Raw genomic sequence first — 22,983 nt, 5'->3', positions numbered from 1 at the left:
GTTTGTTTATTGACAACGTTGTTATTAGTTCTGCGTGTCGATGATCAGCTCGTGCGGTCTGAGTTTCCGTGGTGATTCCTGAGTTCTCGCGAGCGCTCGGTGCTCGATTGAGCTTCCTGTTGCTATGACGCAGTGACTATGGGGAGTCAGGCGTGCGCGCATGCGCAGTAAGGTCGCAGCAGGGTGTCATGGCGGCCAGCGATGTAAACACAAATCCAAGTGAGTAACAGAGAGCTGGAAGGAGGACTGAGGATCAGAGATGTCCTCCGGGAAGGTCAGGATTTCACACGGTTTATCTTTAAAAAGGGTTTTATTAAAAAGTGTTAGCAAATAATCTATCATTAAATCAAGAGTTATTTCGTGAATATGAGAATGAGAGAGAATGAGCAGCACAGTGAAATAAAGAGATGTGAGTTAGAGATTAGGAGCTGCAACCCTGATTCCAAACAAGTTGGGACAAAGTACAAATTGTAAATAAAAATGGAATGCAATGATGTGGAAGTTTCAAAATTCCATATTTTATTCAGAATAGAACATAGATGACATATCAAATGTTTAAACTGAGAAAATGTATCATTTAAAGAGAAAAATTAGGTGATTTTAAATTTCATGACAACAACACATCTCAAAAAAGTTGGGACAAGGCCATGTTTCCCACTGTGAGACATCCCCTTTTCTCTTTACAACAGTCTGTAAACATCTGGGGACTGAGGAGACAAGTTGTTCAAGTTTAAGGATAGGAATGTTAACCCATTCTTGTCTCATGTAGGATTCTAGTTGCTCAACTGTCTTAGATCTTTTTTGTCGTATCTTCCGTTTTATGATGCGCCAAATGTTTTCTATGGGTGAAAGATCTGGACTGCAGGCTGGCCAGTTCAGTACCCGGACCCTTCTTCTACGCAGCCATGATGCTGTAATTGATGCAGTATGTGGTTTGGCATTGTCATGTTGGAAAATGCAAGGTCTTCCCTGAAAGAGACGTCGTCTGGATGGGAGCATATGTTGCTCTAGAACCTGGATATACCTTTCAGCATTGATGGTGTCTTTCCAGATGTGTAAGCTGCCCATGCCACACGCACTAATGCAACCCCATACCATCAGAGATGCAGGCTTCTGAACTGAGCGCCGATAACAACTTGGGTCGTCCTTCTCCTCTTTAGTCCGAATGACACGGCGTCCCTGATTTCCATAAAGAACTTCACATTTTGATTCGTCTGACCACAGAACAGTTTTCCACTTTGCCACAGTCCATTTTAAATGAGCCTTGGCCCAGAGAAGACGTCTGCGCTTCTGGATCATGTTTAGATACGGCTTCTTCTTTGAACTATAGAGTTTTAGCTGGCAATGGCGGATGGCACGGTGAATTGTGTTCACAGATAATGTTCTCTGGAAATATTCCTGAGCCCATTTTGTAATTTCCAATACAGAAGCATGCCTGTATGGGATGCAGTGCCGTCTAAGGGCCCGAAGATCACGGGCACCCAGTATGGTTTTCCGGCCTTGACCCTTACGCACAGAGATTCTTCCAGGTTCTCTGAATCTTTTGATGATATTATGCACTGTAGATGATGATATGTTCAAACTCTTTGCAATTTTACACTGTCGAACTCCTTTCTGATATTGCTCCACTATTTGTCGGCACAGAATTAGGGGGATTGGTGATCCTCTTCCCATCTTTACTTCTGAGAGCCGCTGCCACTCCAAGATGCTCTTTTTATACCCAGTCATGTTAATGACCTATTGCCAATTGACCTAATGAGTTGCAATTTGGTCCTCCAGCTGTTCCTTTTTTGTACCTTTAACTTTTCCAGCCTCTTATTGCCCCTGTCCCAACTTTTTTGAGATGTGTTGCTGTCTTGAAATTTCAAATGAGCCAATATTTGGCATGAAATTTCAAAATGTCTCACTTTCGACATTTGATATGTTGTCTATGTTCTATTGTGAATACAATATCAGTTTTTGAGATTTGTAAATTATTGCATTCCGTTTTTATTTACAATTTGTACTTTGTCCCAACTTTTTTGGAATCGGGGTTGTATTCAAGGCAGTTATCATGCAAATATTATTATTATTTATTTTATTTAATTTTATTTTTTTAATGTATAAATTTCACCTTGAACACATTTTTTGAAATCTAACGTGTCTAAAATCCCTAATGATGATGCTTTATTCATCTCCTTACTTCAGAAACTAACCAAAGAAGACACATGGAGATCAGATGATTTAATAAGGCACATCCGGGTAAGTGTGTGTGTGTCCATCCATACCTTGCCTATAACTAACATGTGATCCTCAGGAGCATCTCAGATTTACAGTGGCATGCAAAAGTTTTGGCACCCTTACTTAAAATGTCTGTTACTGTGAATAGTTAAGCCACAGGAACCATCTGCAGCTCAACACCTCGAAGACCAAGGAGCTGGTCATTGACTTTGGGAGGTCCAGACCAAGGTCATGACCAGTTCTGGTCGAGGTGGAGGCTGTGGATTCCTACAAGTACCTCGGGCTGTGGCTGGACAGCAAGCTGGACTGGACTTGCAACACTAATCACTTGTACAGGAAGGGATAGAGCAGGCTATACTTCCTGAGGAGGCTGCAGTCCTTTAACATGGATGTTCTATCTGTCCGTGGTCGCCAGTGTCCTGTTTTATACTGTGGTGTGCTGGGGGGGCAGCACATCCAAGAAGCACACATCCAGGCTGGACAAACTGATCAGGCGGGCCGGCTCTGTGGTTGGCATGAAGCTGGACTCTCTGGTGATGGTGGAATTTTAATTTCCCTGAGGGAACCCTCCCAAAGGGATCAATAAAGTTCTATCTAATCTAAGTGAGGCAGAAGATGAACTGATCACCAAAAGGCATCAAGGTCAAGACAACACATTTCTTTTCAGCGTTTTCTGCAAGTCTTGTGTATTATTTTTGTTTTGTACAATTGGAGAGTGAAAAAAGAAAAGGAACACCATGCGAAAGTTTGGCCACCCCAATACATTTGAGTCCTCAGGTAACTTTTATCAAGGTTCCAGACCTTAATTAGCTTATTGAGCTGTGGCTTGTTCAAATTCTTCATTAGGAAAGGTCAGATGATGCAGATTTCAAAGCTGTATAAATTCTCTGACTCCTCAAACTTGTCCCTAAAATCAACAGCCATGGGCTCCTCTAAGCAACTCCCTCGCATTCTGAATAATAAAATAATTGATGGTCACAAAGCAGGAGAAAGCTACAAGAACGTAGCAAAGTGTTTTCAGGTAGCTGTTTCCTCAGATCGTAATGTTATTAAGAAATGGCAGTTAACAGAAACAGTGGAGATCAAGCTGAGGTCTGGAAGATGAAGAAAACTTTCTGAAAGAACTGCTTGTTGGATTGCTAGAAAGGCGAATAAAACCCTGTTTGACTGCAAAAGACCTTCAGAAAGATTGAGCAGACCCTGGAGTGGTGGCGCACTGTTCTACTATGCAGCGACACCTGAACAAATATGACCTTCATGGAAGAGTCATCAGAAGAAAACCGTTCCTGCGTCCTAGCCACAAAATTCAGCGTCTGAAGTTTGCAAATGAACATCTAAATAAGCCTGATGCATTTTGGAAACAAGTCCTGTGGACTGATGAAATCAAAATAGAACTTTTTGGCCACAATGTGTAAAGGTATGTTTGGAGAAAAAAGGGTGCCAAATTCCAGGAAAAGAACACCTCTCCAACTCTGAAGCATGGGTGTGGATCGATCATGCTTTGGGGTTGTGTTGCAGCCAGTGGCACAGGGCACATTTCACTGGTCAAGGGAAGCATGGATTCGAATAAATACCTGCAAACTCTGGAAGCAAACATCACACCATCTGTAAAGAAGTTGAAGTTAAAAAGAGGATGGGTCCTACAGTACAATAAGACGATGATCCAAAACACACCTCAAAATCTACAATGGAATACCTCAAGAGGCCCAAGCTGAAGGTTTTGCCCTGGCCCTCACAGTCCCCTGACCTAAACATCATTGAAAATCTGTGGATAGATCTCAAAAGAGCAGTGCATGCAAGACAGCGCAGGAAACTTGTAGAACTGGAAGCCTTTTGCAAGGATGAATGTGTGAAAATCCCCCAGGTAAGAACTGAAAGATTATTAGCCGGCTATAAAAAGCGTTTACAAGCTGTGATACTTGCCAAAGGGGGTGTTACTAGGTACTGACCATGCAGGGTGCCCAAACTTTTGCTTCGGGCCCTTTTCCTTTTTTGTCATTTAGAAAATGTAAAAGATGAAAATAAAAAATTGTTTTTGCTTAAGATACAAAGGGAATGAGGCATCTTTAACTTTATGCCTTTTGGAGATCATTTCATCTTCAACTTGCTTACTAGAGGTCTGCGCGGGACAGAATTTTCAGTCCCGCTCCCGCATTGTGCAGTCCCGCTCCCGCAAAGAATTATGATTTTCAGTCCCGCTCCTGCCCACGCCTGCCATATTTTGTCCCGCTCCCGCCCGCAAATCCCGCATGATGCAGACGTTCGCGTTATTTCTCACGAAAGTTCTTGTCATTGGCTTGGGGAATTAAACATGCTGAGCTCTCCACTGACCGATCCTTCACCTAGTGCACGTAGCGAGGGTGCGCGTTGCCAGACGGCATACGCAGCTGAGGCTTTACAGAGATAGTCTGCTATTCTGCCATGATCGGAGATCTCAAACATGGAAGACCGGGAAGGAATCGGAAACGTACGCGAGATTAGACCACATCTGCAAATTTAGGCATCTTAAAATGTTTTTATTAATGCCAAATAAAATATCCAGCACAAATTATATATGATAGACATAAATTAATAATTTATAAATTTTATTTTAAACATGTTTTTAGTTAGCGGGACTGCAGCTTATCACCTCTCCCGCCCGCTCCCGCATTGTGCACTCCCCCTCCCGCCCGCGCCCGCAATGAGCTTTCAAAATTTGTCCCACGCTGCACTGCTTTGCGTCGGGTCCCGCGGGACTCCCGCGGGAGTGCAGGGCTCTATTGCTTACCTGTTCACAGTAACAGCAATTTTACCGGGGTGCCCAAACTTTTGCATACCACCGTATTTTGTAACGTAATTCTGATCATTTAAACTGATATCATGTTTCCTACATTACCCACAATGCCATGCTGATAGTGGTGCAGTGATTAGGGATTTAGCTCATCCTTACATCATCTCCAGCTAAACAAAGCGATGCAGCGGTGCTTTAGTGCTTCAGTCTGTCCACCATCTTGTAGATCACGAACCATCCAAGCCAAGTCTCTGCCATGACTCATAGTGCATTGTGGGACTTTGAGTCCAGCTTTTGCTTCACAGTCTCTTCTACATCTGTTCTGGATTTCTCGTTGTTTAAAATTGTTGAATTTTATGCACCAGGACAAAATACGCACAGTAATGCAGAAAAACTGTGCATCTGGCAACATCGGATATTTATTAAACAACTGATTAATTCACAGAGCCAAGAAGAGGAGAGCAGGAAGAGAGAGAGATCACACAGAGACCCAGAGAAAGACAAGAGGAGGCACAGAGAGGAAAGCGGCAGGAGAGGAGAAGCAGGGGATGAGCGAGAGAAAGAGAAGAGGAGAGAGCGAGAGAGAGATTGGGGTGAGGCGGAGTACAGAGACAGCAGAAGAGAGAGACATAAGGACAGAGACAGAGAAAAAGAGAAAGAACGAGACAGAGATGGATTGAGAGAAAGGGTGAAAGAGAGAGACAGGGAAAGAGAATTAGAGAGGGAAAAGAGGACGAGGGAGAAAGATAGAGACAGAAATAAAGAGAGGGATAGAGAAAAGGACCAAGAGAGAGAAAAGAGGCACAGGGAGAGAGAAAAAAAAGACCGAGATAGACTGAGAGAGAAAGAGCGAGACCGAGGGGAAGAGAGGGATAGGGAGAAAGACAGAGAGAAGGAGAGAAGGAGGGCAGAGCGAGAAAATGAAAAAAGAAAAGAAAAGCAGATTAGTCTAGATGGGGACCACAAGTTCCGGGACAGAGAGAAAGACAGGAAAGAGAGGCACAGAGAGAGGGAGCATCGACGAGAACGTGAGCGCCGTGGAGGTGAAGAACAGGAAAATGAACGGAGGGAGCAAGAAAGACGAGAGAAGCACAGCCACCGACAGCATACTGGACAAACACATGGAGGTGAGACAATTAAACAGGTTTATTTCTCCTTCACTGAGACTGACACACACAGGTAGAGGCCACGCCTCCTTCACTGAGACTGACACACGCAGGTAGAGGCCACGCCTCCTTCACTGAGACTGACACACACAGGTAGAGGCCACGCCTCCTTCACTGAGACTGACACACGCAGGTAGCGGCCACGCCTCCTTCCCTGAGACTGACGCACACATGTAGAGGCCACGCCTCCTTCACTGAGACTGACGCACACATGTAGAGGCCACGCCTCCTTCACTGAGACTGACACATGCAGGTAGAGGCCACGCCTCCTTCACTGAAGCTGACGCACGCAGGTAGAGGCCACACCTCCTTCACTGAGGCTGACGCACGCAGGTAGAGGCCACGCCTCCTTCACTGAGGCTGACGCACGCAGATAGAGGCCACGCCTCCTTCACTGAGGCTGACGCACGCAGATAGAGGCCACGCCTCCTTCACTGAGGCTGACGCACGCAGATAGAGGCCACGCCTCCTTCACTGAGGCTGACGCACGCAGATAGAGGCCACGCCTCCTTCACTGAGGCTGACGCACGCAGATAGAGGCCACGCCTCCTTCACTGAGGCTGACGCACGCAGATAGAGGCCACGCCTCCTTCACTGAGGCTGACGCACGCAGATAGAGGCCACGCCTCCTTCACTGAGGCTGAAGCACGCAGATAGAGGCCACGCCTCCTTCACTGAGGCTGATGCACGCAGATAGAGGCCACGCCTCCTTCACTGAGGCTGACGCACGCAGATAGAGGCCACGCCTCCTTCACTGAGGCTGACGCACGCAGATAGAGGCCACGCCTCCTTCACTGAGGCTGACGCACGCAGATAGCGGCCACGCCTCCTTCACTGAGGCTGACGCACGCAGATAGAGGCCACGCCTCCTTCACTGAGGCTGACGCACGCATATAGAGGCCACGCCTCCTTCACTGAGGCTGACGCACGCAGATAGAGGCCACGCCTCCTTCACTGAGGCTGACGCACGCAGATAGAGGCCACGCCTCCTTCACTGAGGCTGACGCACGCAGATAGAGGCCACGCCTCCTTCACTGAGGCTGACGCACGCAGATAGAGGCCACGCCTCCTTCACTGAGGCTGACGCACGCAGATAGAGGCCACGCCTCCTTCACTGAGGCTGACGCACGCAGATAGAGGCCACGCCTCCTTCACTGAGGCTGACGCAAGCAGATAGAGGCCACGCCTCCTTCACTGAGGCTGACGCACGCAGATAGAGGCCACGCCTCCTTCACTGAGGCTGACGCACGCAGATAGAGGCCACGCCTCCTTCACTGAGGCTGACGCACGCAGATAGAGGCCACGCCTCCTTCACTGAGGCTGACGCAAGCAGATAGAGGCCACGCCTCCTTCACTGAGGCTGACGCACGCAGATAGAGGCCACGCCTCCTTCACTGAGGCTGACGCGCGCAGATAGAGGCCACGCCTCCTTCACTGAGGCTGACGCGCGCAGATAGAGGCCACGCCTCCTTCACTGAGGCTGACGCGCGCAGATAGAGGCCACGCCTCCTTCACTGAGGCTGACGCGCGCAGATAGAGGCCACGCCTCCTTCACTGAGGCTGACGCGCGCAGATAGAGGCCACGCCTCCTTCACTGAGGCTGACGCGCGCAGATAGAGGCCACGCCTCCTTCACTGAGGCTGACGCGCGCAGATAGAGGCCACGCCTCCTTCACTGAGGCTGACGCGCGCAGATAGAGGCCACGCCTCCTTCACTGAGGCTGGCGCGCGCAGATAGAGGCCACGCCTCCTTCACTGAGGCTGACGCGCGCAGATAGAGGCCACGCCTCCTTCACTGAGGCTGACGCACGCAGATAGAGGCCACGCCTCCTTCACTGAGGCTGACGCACGCAGATAGAGGCCACGCCTCCTTCACTGAGGCTGACGCACGCAGATAGAGGCCACGCCTCCTTCACTGAGGCTGACACAAGCAGATAGAGGCCACGCCTCCTTCACTGAGGCTGACGCACGCAGATAGAGGCCACACCTCCTTCACTGAGGCTGACACAAGCAGATAGAGGCCACGCCTCCTTTCACCTCTTTATCTTGTGTTTCAGAGGAAAGCAGTGAGCGGAGGAGAAGAGAGAAAGAGCAGCAGGTAAGATGATGGGGATCTCAGTGAAACTCGCACACTGATGAATAATTCAGATGAACACTGTGATGTGACGTTCTAATAGTGCACTCAGATGTTTAGGTCCAGCTGTGTGTGTGTGTTATGCATTGTGTGTTTGCGCTTGCCGTTGGTTTTAGGAGGACAGACAGACAGAGCGGAGACACAGACGTCAGGATGGAGACGGAGTGAGTGACAGAGAGGAGAGGGATAAACGGAGAGAACAGAGACACAACGACTCAAATCAGAGACACAGAGAGCATGAGAGCAAACACCGGCAAACCAAGCAAGAGGTAAAAACACACACACACACACACACACAGTTCTATTACCTGCTGAGACACCACAGCGCTGCTGATCCCTGCACTCTGATTGGTCAGAAGCTGTTGGTTTATTTCCTGTAAGGTTTATGTTCGTGTACCTGCAGGTTGGAAATGAGGTGACTGAGGATGCGTTTGAAGGTGCAGAGGCGTATGAGGATGATTTTGAGGTGAGAGTTGAGTTACCTGTGCTAGAGTTGATGAGTTCCAGTCCATGCGTCATATCATCATCACGTGTGTGTGTGTGTGTGTGTGTGATGCTTGTTGCTTTCAAATGGATTAGTGCGACAAGAAAACTGTGAGTTTTTGGTGTAGAAGATGCAATCATAGAGAAATCCGTCCAGTCAGTCTAACCCATCCATCCATCCATCCATCCATCCATCCATCCATCCAGTCTAACCAGAGATGCCTACTAGTACGGATTGGCCGTATTTTGTATGGAAAAGTTACGTAAATACGATGTTACGGCAAACAGTGTTATTCTGTACGGAATTATTATAAAGTCTTAAAAAAATTCCAGTGAGTTGTTTTTAAATGTCCAAGCGACTTTTTCAATCCATGCGCGATTCATGCCTATTTATTTTTACGACAACCATACATGCTGTGTGTGACATGCACAGATTCCGCACATGCTGTGTGTGACATGCACAGATTCCGCACATTTGTTCGCGCTATTTTCGATACGGTAGAATGGCCGTGCATTACACCCAGTCAAAAGGGCAATGGATACGCGCACTGCAAACTGTGTAGAACTGACATTAACATCACTCATGGTGGTCGCGATGACTGCACGCGGCATGTCAACTACAAAAAAAAACATATGGAGTATGCTGAAATGGTGAGTCAGGCGGAAAGTAAATCTGGGGGTATCCAGCAGTTTTTTACAAAATCTGTGGATGAAAAGACACGGAACGTGACACGCGCTGAAGCGGTGATGGTTGACCTGTGCTTGGAGTTGAACTTGCCAATTAGTGCCATGAAATGTGAGTTAAACTTATTCAGTTTCTTTTTACATGTCTGATTTTTATTCACTGAAATATCAAACACTGGCTGTACTTCTTTAATTCAAAGTCTTTTCAGTGTTGCAAGTGCAAATGTACATGTAGTCTGATCAAAAACAGAATTTTATGATTAGTGCTGTTGGGATTGTGGCAAAAAATTGATCATTCCACTGTTTTAAATACAATTATAAATGGCATTTTATTCAATGTCTCTTCTGAAGCATTATGCTGAAGTATTTATATATTGGGACATTAAGATAACAATGTCGGACTCTCTTTGGCATGAAATAAGAAATTTTTTTTTTAATGTTATTAGAATCCGTTAACAGGTAGAACATTTTTCCAGGCAATATAATATAATATAATACTTTTGAGGAGTTACATTCAATACCAATGATTGGTAGTCAACCGTAATGTCTGCAAACAGGGAACACTATTGTATTTATAAAAATGTGATATATTGTATGCTCTAGAAATTTGTTGAGTGGAAATTCAGTTGAGATGGCTGCTCGTGTTTTGTTTATTCAATTCACACAAAACAGTTCTTTTTAATAATTTAAATGTTAAACATATTGGTATATACACCTCTTTATAATGGAAATGCACATAAATTAATGTTACTGAAAGTCATTCCAAAATACTGAAAAATGTTTTCAAGAATACTGAAATTCAAAATTTGGGGTAGGCATCTCTGGTCTAACCCATCCATCCGTCCGTCCAGTCATTCTAACCCATCCATCCGTCCAGTCATTCTAACCCATCCATCCGTCCAGTCATTCTAACCCATCCATCCGTCCAGTCATTCTAACCCATCCATCCGTCCAGTCATTCTAACCCATCCATCTGTCCAGTCATTCTAACCCATCCATCCATCCATCCATCCATCCATCCATCCATCCATCCATCCATCCATCCATCCATCCAATCCAATCCACTCATCCAATCAGTCTAATCTATCCAATTCAACCATCCAGTCTAATCCATCCATCCAATCAGTTTAACCCATCCATCCATCCTGTCCACAGATCCAATAAGTCGAATCTATCCAGCCATCCAATCCAACCATCCAATCAGTCTAACCCATCCATCCATCCATCCATCTGTCCAATCAATCTAATCCACCCATCCAATCAGTCTAATCCATTCATCCAATCCAACCATCCAATTAGTCTAATCCATCCATCCAATCCACCCATCCAATCAGCCTAATCCATCCATCCCTCTAATCAGTCTAAACCATCCATCCAATCCAACCATCCAATCAGTCTAATCCATTCATCCATCCATCCATAGAGTATCAGTTTATTGCTCTCCTGTGTGTTCAGCAAATAATGCCATCTCCATCTCTCCTCAGGACTATGAAGAAGACTTTGAGGAGTTTGATGAGGAAGAAGAAAAAGAAGAAGAAGAGGTGCATGAAACTGAAAGGAGGGAAGTGGAGAGAGAGCTGAGTCCACGCAGCAGACGGGAGGTGGAGGCCATCCGGAGAGCCATGGAGAAGGAGAATGAGCTGATCACCACTGCACACGCCACACCCTCAACCCAGGAGTCTGAGATCTCCCTCAGTGGGAGCGCCAATCCGAGTACGGTGGAGGAGTTAACACTGAACAGGATGGAAATAAGGTGCAGGTGTGAACTCATCTGATACTAGGTATGCTGTTCAAATTTTGTGTGTGTGTGTATTATCTTTCTGACTCAGAGAGCCTTTCGAGGAAAAGCCGAACGTACAGCAGAGCCATCGACTTCACCGCGGCGAGGCAGAGAGAGATAAACCAGCAAGCAACAGATAAACAGAAGTGAGTCAGTGTGTGGGCGTGGTCACTGGTTATTATATATAAACACCTCATGTGGTACTGCGAGAGGAAAATAATCAACTAAGGAGTGGTGTGATGAGGCGGTGTCATTTTTATCCACTCATAGTTACATTTAAAGCTCTCACTTCCCTTATAGCAGCTAGGATTCCCTTACTGTCCTGTTTTTATCAAAATAAAGCGCAGGTACTGAGATCTTGATTATCTGACAGTGTGATGTTTTGTGATCCAGGAAACGCAGCGCCGAGCTCCTGCGCCTGATCGAGCTGGACTTTTCCGTCACCGAGTGTCTCCTGGATCTGCCTCCAGTCCACGAGTACGACTTGTACATCAAGAGCTATGGGATGGCCAACACCAAGCAGGTCTCGGGTTACGCACGCGCGTTCGATTTTAATCAGAAGTAAACGCTGTACATGAACATTAAAAAAAAAAATCATAGAGTTAGTTTTTTGTTCAGAGATGTTTTTTAATGGAAGTTGTATTTATGACTGGAAGGAGTCTCCAGTGTCGAAATTTACATTTCTCTGTAACATTTTTTTTTTTTTAAAGATTTTTTTGGGCTTTTTCACCTTTTTTGGATAGGACAGTGTAGAGACAGGAAATGAGCGGGATAGAGAGAGACAGGGATGGATCGGGAAATGACCTCGGGTCGGAATCGATTTATGGTATGGCGCCTTATCCACCTGAGCCACGACGCCCCCCTCTGTAACATTTTAGCTGCCACAGGGACCAACACTAAACGTAGCAATAAATGGATAAAAATCACGAGATTTATTTTTTTAATTTATTAAAAACATGAGCGTTGGGGGCAGCGCGGTGGTGTAGTGGTTAGCGCTGTCGCCTCACAGCAAGAAGGTCCGAGTTCGAGCCCTGTGGCCGGCGAGGGCCTTTCTGTGCGGAGTTTGCATGTTCTCCCCGTGTCCGCGTGGGTTTCCTCCGGGTGCTCCGGTTTCCCCCACAGTCCAAAGACATGCAGGTTAGGTTAACTGGTGACTCTAAATTGAGCGTAGGTGTGAATGTGAGTGTGAATGGTTGTCTGTGTCTATGTGTCAGCCCTGTGATGACCTGGCGACTTGTCCAGGGTGTACCCCGCCTTTCGCCCGTAGTCAGCTGGGATAGGCTCCAGCTTGCCTGCGACCCTGTAGAACAGGATAAAGTGGCCACAGATAATGAGATGAGGCATGAGCATTGGCGGGGTGCTCTGGTATAAGGGGAATAAAACACCACCCTGTGGTTGATTTATTTTACTATAACAGTGATTCCTGATCTAACACACTCCTTTCTGAAAATTGTGCCCTCAGGCCTATGTGCAGTGCAACGAGGACAACATCGAGCGAGACACTCAGACAGAGGAGACGGACGTCACGGACACGTGGACACAGCATCCGGCGGAGAGCAGCGTCGCGTGTGGAGGTGAAGAACACGACATAACACATACAGTGCTGCATATAAGATGAGGAGTGTTAACTCCACAATGACAGGCTGGTGGATGTTCATGTCCACACAGGCCCACGGGTTTCCCAGAACACAGCAGGCGAGTCCGTCACCAGGACGACCCAGGACTCAAAGCACCTCGCCGCGTTTCTCCGCTCTGCCACACAGGTGACATTTATTTTACAACCCCGATTCCAAAAAAAAGTTGGGACAAAGTACAAATTGTACATAAAAACGGAATGCAATAATTTACAAATCTCAAAAACTGATCTTGTATTCACAATAGAACATAGACAACATATCAAATGTCGAAAGTGAGACATTTTGAAATTTCATGCCAAATATTGGCTCATTTGAAATTTCATGACAGCAACACATCTCAAAAAAGTTGGGACAGGGGCAATAAGAGGCTGGAAAAGTTAAAGGTACAAAAAAAGGAACAGCTGGAGGACCAGATTGCAACTCATTAGGTCAATTGGCAATAGGTCATTAACATGACTGGGTATAAAAAGAGCATCTTGGAGTGGCAGCGGCTCTCAGAAGTAAAGATGGGAAGAGGATCACCAATCCCCCTAATTCTGCACCGACAAATAGTGGAGCAATATCAGAAAGGAGTTTGACAGTGTAAAATTGCAAAGAGTTTGAACATATCATCATCTACAGTGCATAATATCATCAAAAGATTCAGAGAATCTGGAAGAATCTCTGTGCGTAAGGGTCAAGGCCGGAAAACCATACTGGGTGCCCGTGATCTTCGGGCCCTTAGACGGCACTGCATCACATACAGGCATGCTTCTGTATTGGAAATCACAAAATGGGCTCAGGAATATTTCCAGAGAACATTATCTGTGAACACAATTCACCGTGCCATCCGCCGTTGCCAGCTAAAACTCTATAGTTCAAAGAAGAAGCCGTATCTAAACATGATCCAGAAGCGCAGACGTCTTCTCTGGGCCAAGGCTCATTTAAAATGGACTGTGGCAAAGTGGAAAACTGTTCTGTGGTCAGACGAATCAAAATTTGAAGTTCTTTATGGAAATCAGGGATGCCGTGTCATTCGGACTAAAGAGGAGAAGGACGACCCAAGTTGTTATCAGCGCTCAGTTCAGAAGCCTGCATCTCTGATGGTATGGGGTTGCATTAGTGCGTGTGGCATGGGCAGCTTACACATCTGGAAAGACACCATCAATGCTGAAAGGTATATCCAGGTTCTAGAGCAACATATGCTCCCATCCAGACGACGTCTCTTTCAGGGAAGACCTTGCATTTTCCAACATGACAATGCCAAACCACATACTGCATCAATTACAGCATCATGGCTGCGTAGAAGAAGGGTCCGGGTACTGAACTGGCCAGCCTGCAGTCCAGATCTTTCACCCATAGAAAACATTTGGCGCATCATAAAACGGAAGATACGACAAAAAAGACCCGAGACAGTTGAGCAACTAGAATCCTACATTAGACAAGAATGGGTTAACATTCCTATCCCTAAACTTGAGCAACTTGTCTCCTCAGTCCCCAGACGTTTACAGACTGTTGTAAAGAGAAAAGGGGATGTCTCACAGTGGGAAACATGGCCTTGTCCCAACTTTTTTGAGATGTGTTGTTGTCATGAAATTTAAAATCACCTAATTTTTCTCTTTAAATGATACATTTTCTCAGTTTAAACATTTGATATGTCATCTATGTTCTATTCTGAATAAAATGTGGAATTTTCAAAATTCCACATCATTGCATTCCGTTTTTATTTACAATTTGTACTTTGTCCCAACTTTTTTGGAATCGGGGTTGTACTACTGACACTGAAAACTGTTCTTCACCCACCTCTAATGTGTGTGTGTGTGTTGTAGGTGATGGCAGTGTTGCTGGAGGAGAACATCGCTGAGAGTAACTCTGTGAAAAAGCTGCAGTCCCAAATACATGCACACTCCTTCAGTGACGGCTGTGTTCATCTCAACACTAAACTGAACTTTCTACAAGGTAACACACACACACACACACACACACGAAACTAACCTTTCTACACACATGCGCGCACACACACACAACTAACGTTTCTACACACACACACATACAAACTAACCTTTGACGTGCTCACACGTGCACACAAAAACTAACCTTACACACACACAAAACCTAACCTTTGATGCGGGGAGACACACACACACACACACACACACACACACACACACACACACACTAACCTTTGACGCACGCACGCACAAACTAACCTTTGAGAGACACACACACAAACTAACCTCTGACACACACACACACACACACTCACACTAACCTTTGACGCACACACGCACAAACTAACCTTTGAGAGACACACACACAAACTAACCTTTACACACACACACACACACACACACAACTAACCTTACACATGCGCGCACACACAAACTAACCTCTGACACACACGCACACACCACATACAAAAACTAACCTTTGATGCACACACACATACACACTAACCTTTGACGCATGTACATACGCGTACACACACACACACTAAACTAACCTTTCTATACACACACAATGAAATGTGTCATAGATTCATTGATGCATTCAGTATATCTCCATTGTGACAATGCTGTGTGTGTATATGTGTGCGCGCGCAGGTCGACAGGTGACGTTGTTGCACTTCTCCCAGACACAGACCCACACCTTCCTCTCCGTTCACACCCCATGCTCCAGCTCAAGCGATGTCACACTCGACAGTCAGACACTGGTCTGTGTGTGGAACATCTGGGAGCCGTCCACACCTCAGAGCATCCTCGTTTGTGAAGCTGAGGTACACACACACACACACACACACACACACACACACACACACACACACACACACACACACAGCAGCTCTGGTCTGAGAGTTCCTTTCCCCTTCCCTCAGGTGCAGAGCTGCTGTTTCAGTCCCGGGAAGGCCACCTTGGTGTTTGCTGGGACAGACGTGGGTTCTGTGTTGGTGTGGGATCTGAGAGAACATTCCAGCTCTCACTCGCACATCAGAGTGTGTGAGGAGGAGTGGACCCTGCGTCACCCGACATTCTCCACCGGTTAGTCCAGTCTACTCAACACACATAACTCGGACTGTTTATTAAGAGATCACACACTTGGGGTCGGGCTGTTATCGGAAAATAATATCATGTTGTTTTTGGAAAAATAATTTTTTTTTAATTTAATTAATTAATTTATTTATTTGTATTTTTATTTAATAATTTTTAATACCTAGAGGAACAATGACTCTAGTTGCATTTATAGTTATATAGTTATAGTTATTATTTATTAAATTGTTTAAATTTTATTTCTTTAGATATTTGTTTATTTTTATTTTCTTTTTAAAATGTAATTGTCTTTATTTAATTATTTTTAATACCTAGGGAAATAATTAATTTTTTCTCTCAGAAAATAATATCATGGATACTTTTACTGTATAGTGTGTGTGTGTGTGTGTGTAGATGCTGTGCTCTCGGGGGCGGGGCATTTCTCCTCTGTAGTATCAGTCGAGCCTGTCCTGGTCAACATAGGGGCGGGGCTTAGAGACCCACTGCTTCCAGACCAAGAAGGTAATCCTTTTTTTTTTTTTTAAAGTTTGAAGTAAATGAGACATGTTGGTTTGTTGTATCTAAAATATCTTCCTGCTCTTGTGTAATAAAAACAAATCCAGAGAAAATCACAGTGGGTGAGGGTTCAGGGAGACAGGAAGCTATGACCAAATTAGGAAAATATCACTGAATTTAGTCCAGCAGTGCTGTTGGATGAACTAGCAAGCTAATCTCATGTAGCGCTGAACGCAGTCTGATGCTAATGCTAACACGGTGTATGTTTTAAAGGAGAACTGAAGGCAAATTTTTTATTATCAAAATTCTATTTCTCTCATTTTATTAAATATAGGAATGCATTTTTGATCGCTATTTTGTCGCTGCTATAGCAAGTTATGAGTGTTTGAAATATGCTCTGTAATATATCAGTCCATATGTCAAAGCAATGGCCGTAAACGAGATTCATTGAGACCTGTGCGAGACATCGTAGGATGGAAGTAAAACGTACAGCGGAAATCAAAGTGACCAACATCCTGCCAACGTTCCCTGTGTCCGAAATCACTCACTCTTTCACTATTCCCTACTCCCTGTATAGGGAATTACTACACTACTGTTCAAAAGTTTGGGGTCACTTTGAAATGTCATTATTTTTGAAAGAAAAGCACTGTTCTTTTCAATGAAGATCACTTTAAACTAATCAGAAATCCACTCTATACATTGCTAATGTGGTAAATGACTATTCTAGCTGCAAATGTCTGGTTTTTGGTGCAATATCTCCATAGGTGTATAGAGGCCCATTTCCAGCAACTATCACTCCAGTGTTCTAATGGTACAATGTGTTTGCTCATTGCCTCAGAAGGCTAATGGAGGATTAGAAAACCCTTGTACAATCATGTTAGCACAGCTGAAAACAGTTTAGCTCTTTAGAGAAGCTATAAAACTGACCTTCCTTTGAGCAGATTGAGTTTCTGGAGCATCACATTTGTGGGGTCGATTAAATGCTCAAAATGGCCAGAAAAATGTCTCGACTATATTTTCTATTCATTTTACAACTTATGGTGGTAAATAAAAGTGTGACTTTTCATGGAAAACACAAAATTGTCTGGGTGACCCCAAACTTTTGAACGGTAGTGTATATAGAGGACTATATAGTGAGCTCATTGGTAAAATTAAAAAAAAACCGCTTTCGGACACTAGTCCCTCACGCTGGTCTTTACGTCATTACTGTCGCACAATTAAAACGTGCCAGATCAGTCAGCTGGTGGGTTTCAAAATAATAAATACATGCGTGTGTTTTTGTGATAAATCCATATTATACCGAGCGCATTTCCCACATTAATCAATACAAAGTACCTGCAGCTTTCAGTTCTTTTAAATCAAGGCTGAATACTTTCTTCTTTGCCGCTGCCTTTTATTAAAATCACATTTGAGACTTTTAATTTGATTTCTTTCAGTGCGACCACGATGCATGATGGGATATATTGCTTTGGTTAGTGACCATCGTTGTACACTACTTTTCATGATGCATTGTGGGATACTTTGAGTGCACTATATAGGGTGTAAATAATCCTCACTTCAAAATGGCATCCTCACTATATAGTGCCCTATATAGTGAGTAGGGAGCGATTTCGGACACGGGCTGTCAAAAGACAGTTGAACTAAATTCAACATGGCTAAAAACCGAACAGGCCGATAAGTATAAGATTTAATTGCAATTAGTTGCTGATACGAGTCACGATATAAGGTTACTAAAACGGAAAACATAATTGAATAACACGTTAATTAAGAAATAAAGCAAGTTTAAAAATGACTTCAGTTCCCCTTTAACATCCTGGGTGTTCAAACAGGAAGTTTGTTTGAGACACTTCCTTTCTGTTGTACATCACAGAGTCACTGGGTCTGTCGTTCCAGTTGGGGTCACTGGATGAAAACGGACTCCTGAATCTTTGGGCAAGTTGTCATTATTATTATGTAAATATTACTCTTGATAATTTTATTGATACAAAGAGGAAATATTGATGGTCACAATGAATAAAAGGTTTAACAGATCCATGCTAGCTGGCTGAATTGAAACAGGGGAAACTCCTGCCTCAGGATGATGACCATTTGAAACGGATCGAACTCTTATTTCCTGTCTTCTATGAAGCCTTGAAACTGTCTTCACTTGAAGGCAATATTGATGTATCCTCGATGCTACGTATTACCCATAAACCTGTTCAGCAACTTGCTTAAGCGATGGGAAAAAAAAAAAAGATGGCGGAGCTTCACAGAAAAGTGATTTCAGATAGAAGTAATATGTCTTTGGGCCTTTGTAAAAAAAAAAAAAAGCCCAAAAATACTAAGAAATACACCTTGTACAATCTTTAATGAGTAACTAATTAAATTAATTTGGTCTGATTTTCTGAGGTATTTGTTAACCAGGGCGGCACGGTGGTGTAGTGGTTAGCGCTGTCGCCTCACAGCAAGAAGGTCCAGGTTCGAGCCCCGTGGCCGGCGAAGGCCTTTCTGTGCGGAGTTTGCATGTTCTCCCCGTGTCCGCGTGGGTTTCCTCCGGGTGCTCCGGTTTCCCCCACAGTCCAAAGACATGCAGGTTAGGTTAACTGGTGACTCTAAATTGACCGTAGGTGTGAATGTGAGTGTGAATGGTTGTCTGTGTCTATGTGTCAGCCCTGTGATGACCTGGCGACTTGTCCAGGGTGTACCCCGCCTTTCGCCCGTAGTCAGCTGGGATAGGCTCCAGCTTGCCTGTGACCCTGTAGAAGGATAAAGCGGCTAGAGATAATGAGATGAGATGAGATGGTCTGATTTTCTGAGGTATTTGTTAACCAGGGCGGCACGGTGGTGTAGTGGTTAGCGCTGTCGCCTCACAGCAAGAAGGTCCAGGTTCGAGCCCCGTGGCCGGCGAAGGCCTTTCTGTGCGGAGTTTGCATGTTCTCCCCAAGTCCGCGTGGGTTTCCTCCGGGTGCTCCGGTTTCCCCCACAGTCCAAAGACATGCAGGTTAGGTTAACTGGTGACTCTAAATTGAGCGTAGGTGTGAATGTGAGTGTGAATGGTTGTCTGTGTCTATGTGTCAGCCCTGTGATGACCTGGTGACTTGTCCAGGGTGTACCCCGCCTTTCACCTATAGTCAGCTGGGATAGGCTCCAGCTTGCCTGCGACCCTGTAGAACAGGATAAAGCGGCTAGAGATAATGAGATGAGATGAGATTTGTTAACCAATTAGCTAACTCTCTGGTTTGGTTACACAGCGTTCTGACGTCACCGTAAACGTCATCCCAAACCAAAGTCCTCTGAAGATGCCTTCAGTCCAAAGTCTTGCCTGATGAGATGGCAGTGAGACAGTCGTCTGTTTCGAACGCAGCCACTGCGTCCATATTTCCCCATTGCCTAGTAACACCGTTTTCAACTTTCTTATCCAGGTTGTCGTCGAGTTGCCCAAAGCGGAAGACTCTGGATCCCAAACAGACCTGGGTGAGTTTCAGTGTCCTGACTGCGCTGTCTTCGCTGTGTCCTAGCTCTAACTCCTCACTGCGTCCTTCTCAGGCCTGCGTCCAGGTGGGAAGGTGAAGCTCCTTCACACTTCCTCTCTACAGACCACCCGTCGAATGGACAAAGGGGTCGTGGGTGTCGCATCTCATCTGAGCTTCATCCTGAAATTCCTCCCCTCGGATTCGAACCACTACTTCGTCGGGAGTAACATGGTGAGAGGAGAAAACCGTAAACACGCTGATAAATAAACTGATACAGGGTTACTAAAATTAGCCCCGCCCACAAAACTTGGATTAACCTTATTGGAAAGGGGTTATGAGATTTAAAGGCAAGTGTTTGGGTGAAAGGAGAGAAGATAATGTGTAAGTGTGTGTTAGGCTTTGGTGAGACACGGGACCAGACATGGAGTCCAAGCTGTCCCGAAGCTCTACAGGCCTAAAGATGGAGAGAGACCAGTGGACGTCATGGCTCTAGAGTTCTGCCCCACTGGAGAACCGTTCTTTCTGGTGAGGATTAGTGTGTGTGTGTTGGACTGGATACAAAACCATACAGCATGTTACTGTTATATTTAACATACAAATGTGTGCAAATGACCTGTAATGACCTATTAGTGTGTGGGTGTGTTGTAGGCGGGCTGCAGTGATGGTTCAATGCGTCTCCATGCGCTACCGTATGAGGAGGCTGTGTGCGAGTGGGCTGTAAGTCCGAGCCGCCGTGCTGTTCAGTGCATACGCTTTTCCCCGACACGGTGCTCCGTGTTCTTCACTCTGGACTCTGCATCTGTCCTGCACATCTGGGATCTCACACAGAGAGACGAGTCTCCGCTCATCACCCACGACTTCCAAGCTGACCCGTACTGACCATCACTACAACGTCATAGCAACCATAGTCATTATTAGATCACACAGTATTCCAGCATTATGATATCATTAGAACTCTAACCCATCTCCGTGTGCTTTGTGCGTGCAGCGTATCCGCCATGGCTGTGTTTGGCGACGCCCACAAACAGAACCCGTACTCCGGCATCGCTCTGGCTAAACACTCAGGCAGACTGGAGATCCACTTCCTGCTTCCCTCGCTCACACTTCCTCAAGCCTCAGACATGGAGAAACTCCGCTCGATGGCGCGGGACGCACTCTGAACACACACACACACACACACACACACACACACACACACACAACACTAAACTGTTATCTGATGATTGAAATAATTTTGATCTCATTTCACACCGTTTGTAGACCCCTTGCACTGACCTCACACTTACATTAGCAGCTGTTGCTACCCTTGTCCTGGGGGACAAGCGAATTTTGTTTACATACCGAAGACAAGCAGGATGTAGTTCGAAAAAAGCTACAGTGCAAACAGCTTTGCTACTGGATTACTTGGATAATCTGAGTCAGAAAGAAGGAAAGGATAGATCTATGCGGAAATTAGAGTCTATTAGTGGATCCGTATAAAATCCTTTTAAACGACTGGAGTGACGATGTCGATTCGTGGCCAAAAGTTACCTATGTAGATGTTGGAATATACGTTCTCATTGCATTTTCTCTGTTTCAATAAAAAAAAATATTGTTTGCTGGAATAGAAGAGCAGGGAGGATTGAGAATCAAGCAGCTAAGGTTTGTTTAAAACTTGTAGCTGTAGTCGTGTACCAAAAGCCCAGAAATTCCTCCTTACCCAGGAATAAACGATACAGCATTTATCTTGTTGTGTCCTGATCCCTAGATCTTTAACCCAGCCACATATAAAAAGTTGTTCTCCTCCATGCTCTTCCAGGTTTTCGTCTGTGTGTCCGTGTAGAACGATGTCTGCAGCACCAGGTAGTTTGAGATGTCGGGGAACTCAATGGATGGATAATTTTCCAACTCGTAGGAAAAATCCTTCTTTTTTTAACGTGTAAGGATCTAATCCCATCGCAAAGAGTAACTTTTCTGAAGGTATCTTGACTGTAAATTGGCCTCTAAACTGCAGAAACTGGTTTCCCTGACCACCACTTCATTCACCGGACGTAAACTTGCAAGCAAAAGTCACGTGACTGAATACAAGCTATATTCTATTCTGTGTTAACCACTTGCAAAAAATGACCAAAAAACCTTTAACTCCGTGGCTTGTCAGTGAAAAAAAAAATGCCGAGCTTGTGGCCGTACACTGTGACTGTATGGCAGGCCTTGGAGGGAGCTGTTCTCACACAGCATCATTGTTGTGCGCTATCGAAGCTGGAGTGAAACAAAGGGATTCACTGACGGTTACAGATATAAAGGTTCATACATGTCAACCTTTGGTCAATCAAACCTGTATAACCAACCTCCAAAATCCGTATTTCCCTTATAAAGTCCGTATAAGATGCAAATTAAAATAATTTACCTAAAATTTGAATGATAATTAACAATGATGTATCCAAGTTACTTTTTATGCAATATTAATAACAATAAACCTTCAGAATGAATACAAAGCTCCAATGTTTGACAAAAACACAAAGTGTCACTCTAATGTTCTGAATTGTACTCCATGACAGCTTTTTTAGCAGTCTGCACCAATACCTCACGAGGCTGCATGTCACAGCAAGTGTCTGTGTTGATCTTGCCGGAGTGCCCATTCAGAATCTTTTCAGTCGCTATTGAAAGTCGCTCAGGTGGAAATACGCGTTTCAAACAAAATGTTACTTCCCGGTTGGCGGGATCCTCGCAATGCAGTGTGCGCATGATCAAAAGTGGAACGAAGTCTCGCTACCACAAGATAATGCGCAATTTCATAAGACTCTTTACTGGCTGTCTGTGCTTTCTGTGGTGTACAGTACGTTTGTAAATGTTATGCGCTCTTTTATCATCGTGGGAATTGATTATAGCTCTAAATGAATATTGAAGTTTTTTTAAAGAATCCGTATAACTTTATTTGTACGCCCGTATACTACGTTTATTGAATCAAATCCGTATAAAATACGGACATTCCGTATAGGTTGACATGTATGAAGGTTTCGGAGATATTTCCTTTCCAAATACTGGGTTTGGAGATATTTTCTTTCTAAAGAAATCCCCAAGTCTGGTTCCTAAGCCACAAGCAGAAGTTCAGGACAAAGTTCCAGGGAGACGGTAATATCTTTTATCTTTTTCTCTAT

The 22,983-nt window shown here is 44.9% G+C and overlaps 1 protein-coding gene across 1 annotated transcript; it reads left to right on the top strand.

The window, feature by feature from the left end:
• Window positions 1-183: 183 nt before the first annotated feature.
• dync2i1 (dynein 2 intermediate chain 1) lies at window positions 184-21,047 on the top strand. Its single transcript, XM_060915598.1, has 21 exons — window positions 184-274; window positions 2,188-2,241; window positions 5,436-6,117; window positions 8,213-8,253; window positions 8,406-8,558; window positions 8,693-8,755; window positions 10,941-11,169; window positions 11,286-11,382; window positions 11,630-11,759; window positions 12,699-12,810; window positions 12,905-12,999; window positions 14,682-14,811; window positions 15,456-15,628; window positions 15,728-15,890; window positions 16,293-16,400; window positions 18,265-18,326; window positions 19,796-19,847; window positions 19,920-20,077; window positions 20,243-20,371; window positions 20,495-20,718; window positions 20,835-21,047. The coding sequence occupies exons 1-21, from the start codon at window positions 260-262 to the stop codon at window positions 21,004-21,006; spliced, it is 3,042 nt and encodes a 1,013-aa protein (XP_060771581.1). The 5' UTR covers window positions 184-259; the 3' UTR covers window positions 21,007-21,047.
• The last annotated feature ends 1,936 nt before the right edge of the window (window positions 21,048-22,983 follow it).

Source organism: Neoarius graeffei, chromosome 1 (genome assembly GCF_027579695.1).
Source record: "Neoarius graeffei isolate fNeoGra1 chromosome 1, fNeoGra1.pri, whole genome shotgun sequence".
Taxonomy (NCBI): Eukaryota; Metazoa; Chordata; class Actinopteri; order Siluriformes; family Ariidae; genus Neoarius; species Neoarius graeffei.
This window is presented reverse-complemented; position numbering and strand designations above follow the sequence as displayed.

Bases quoted from the DNA above. Each gene is read 5' to 3' on its own strand.
- dync2i1 (XM_060915598.1), top strand. The intron at 11,170-11,285 runs GTACGGTGGAGG...TTTCTGACTCAG, and splicing joins CAGTGGGAGCGCCAATCCGA to AGAGCCTTTCGAGGAAAAGC. The intron at 20,078-20,242 runs GTGAGAGGAGAA...AGTGTGTGTTAG, and splicing joins ACTTCGTCGGGAGTAACATG to GCTTTGGTGAGACACGGGAC.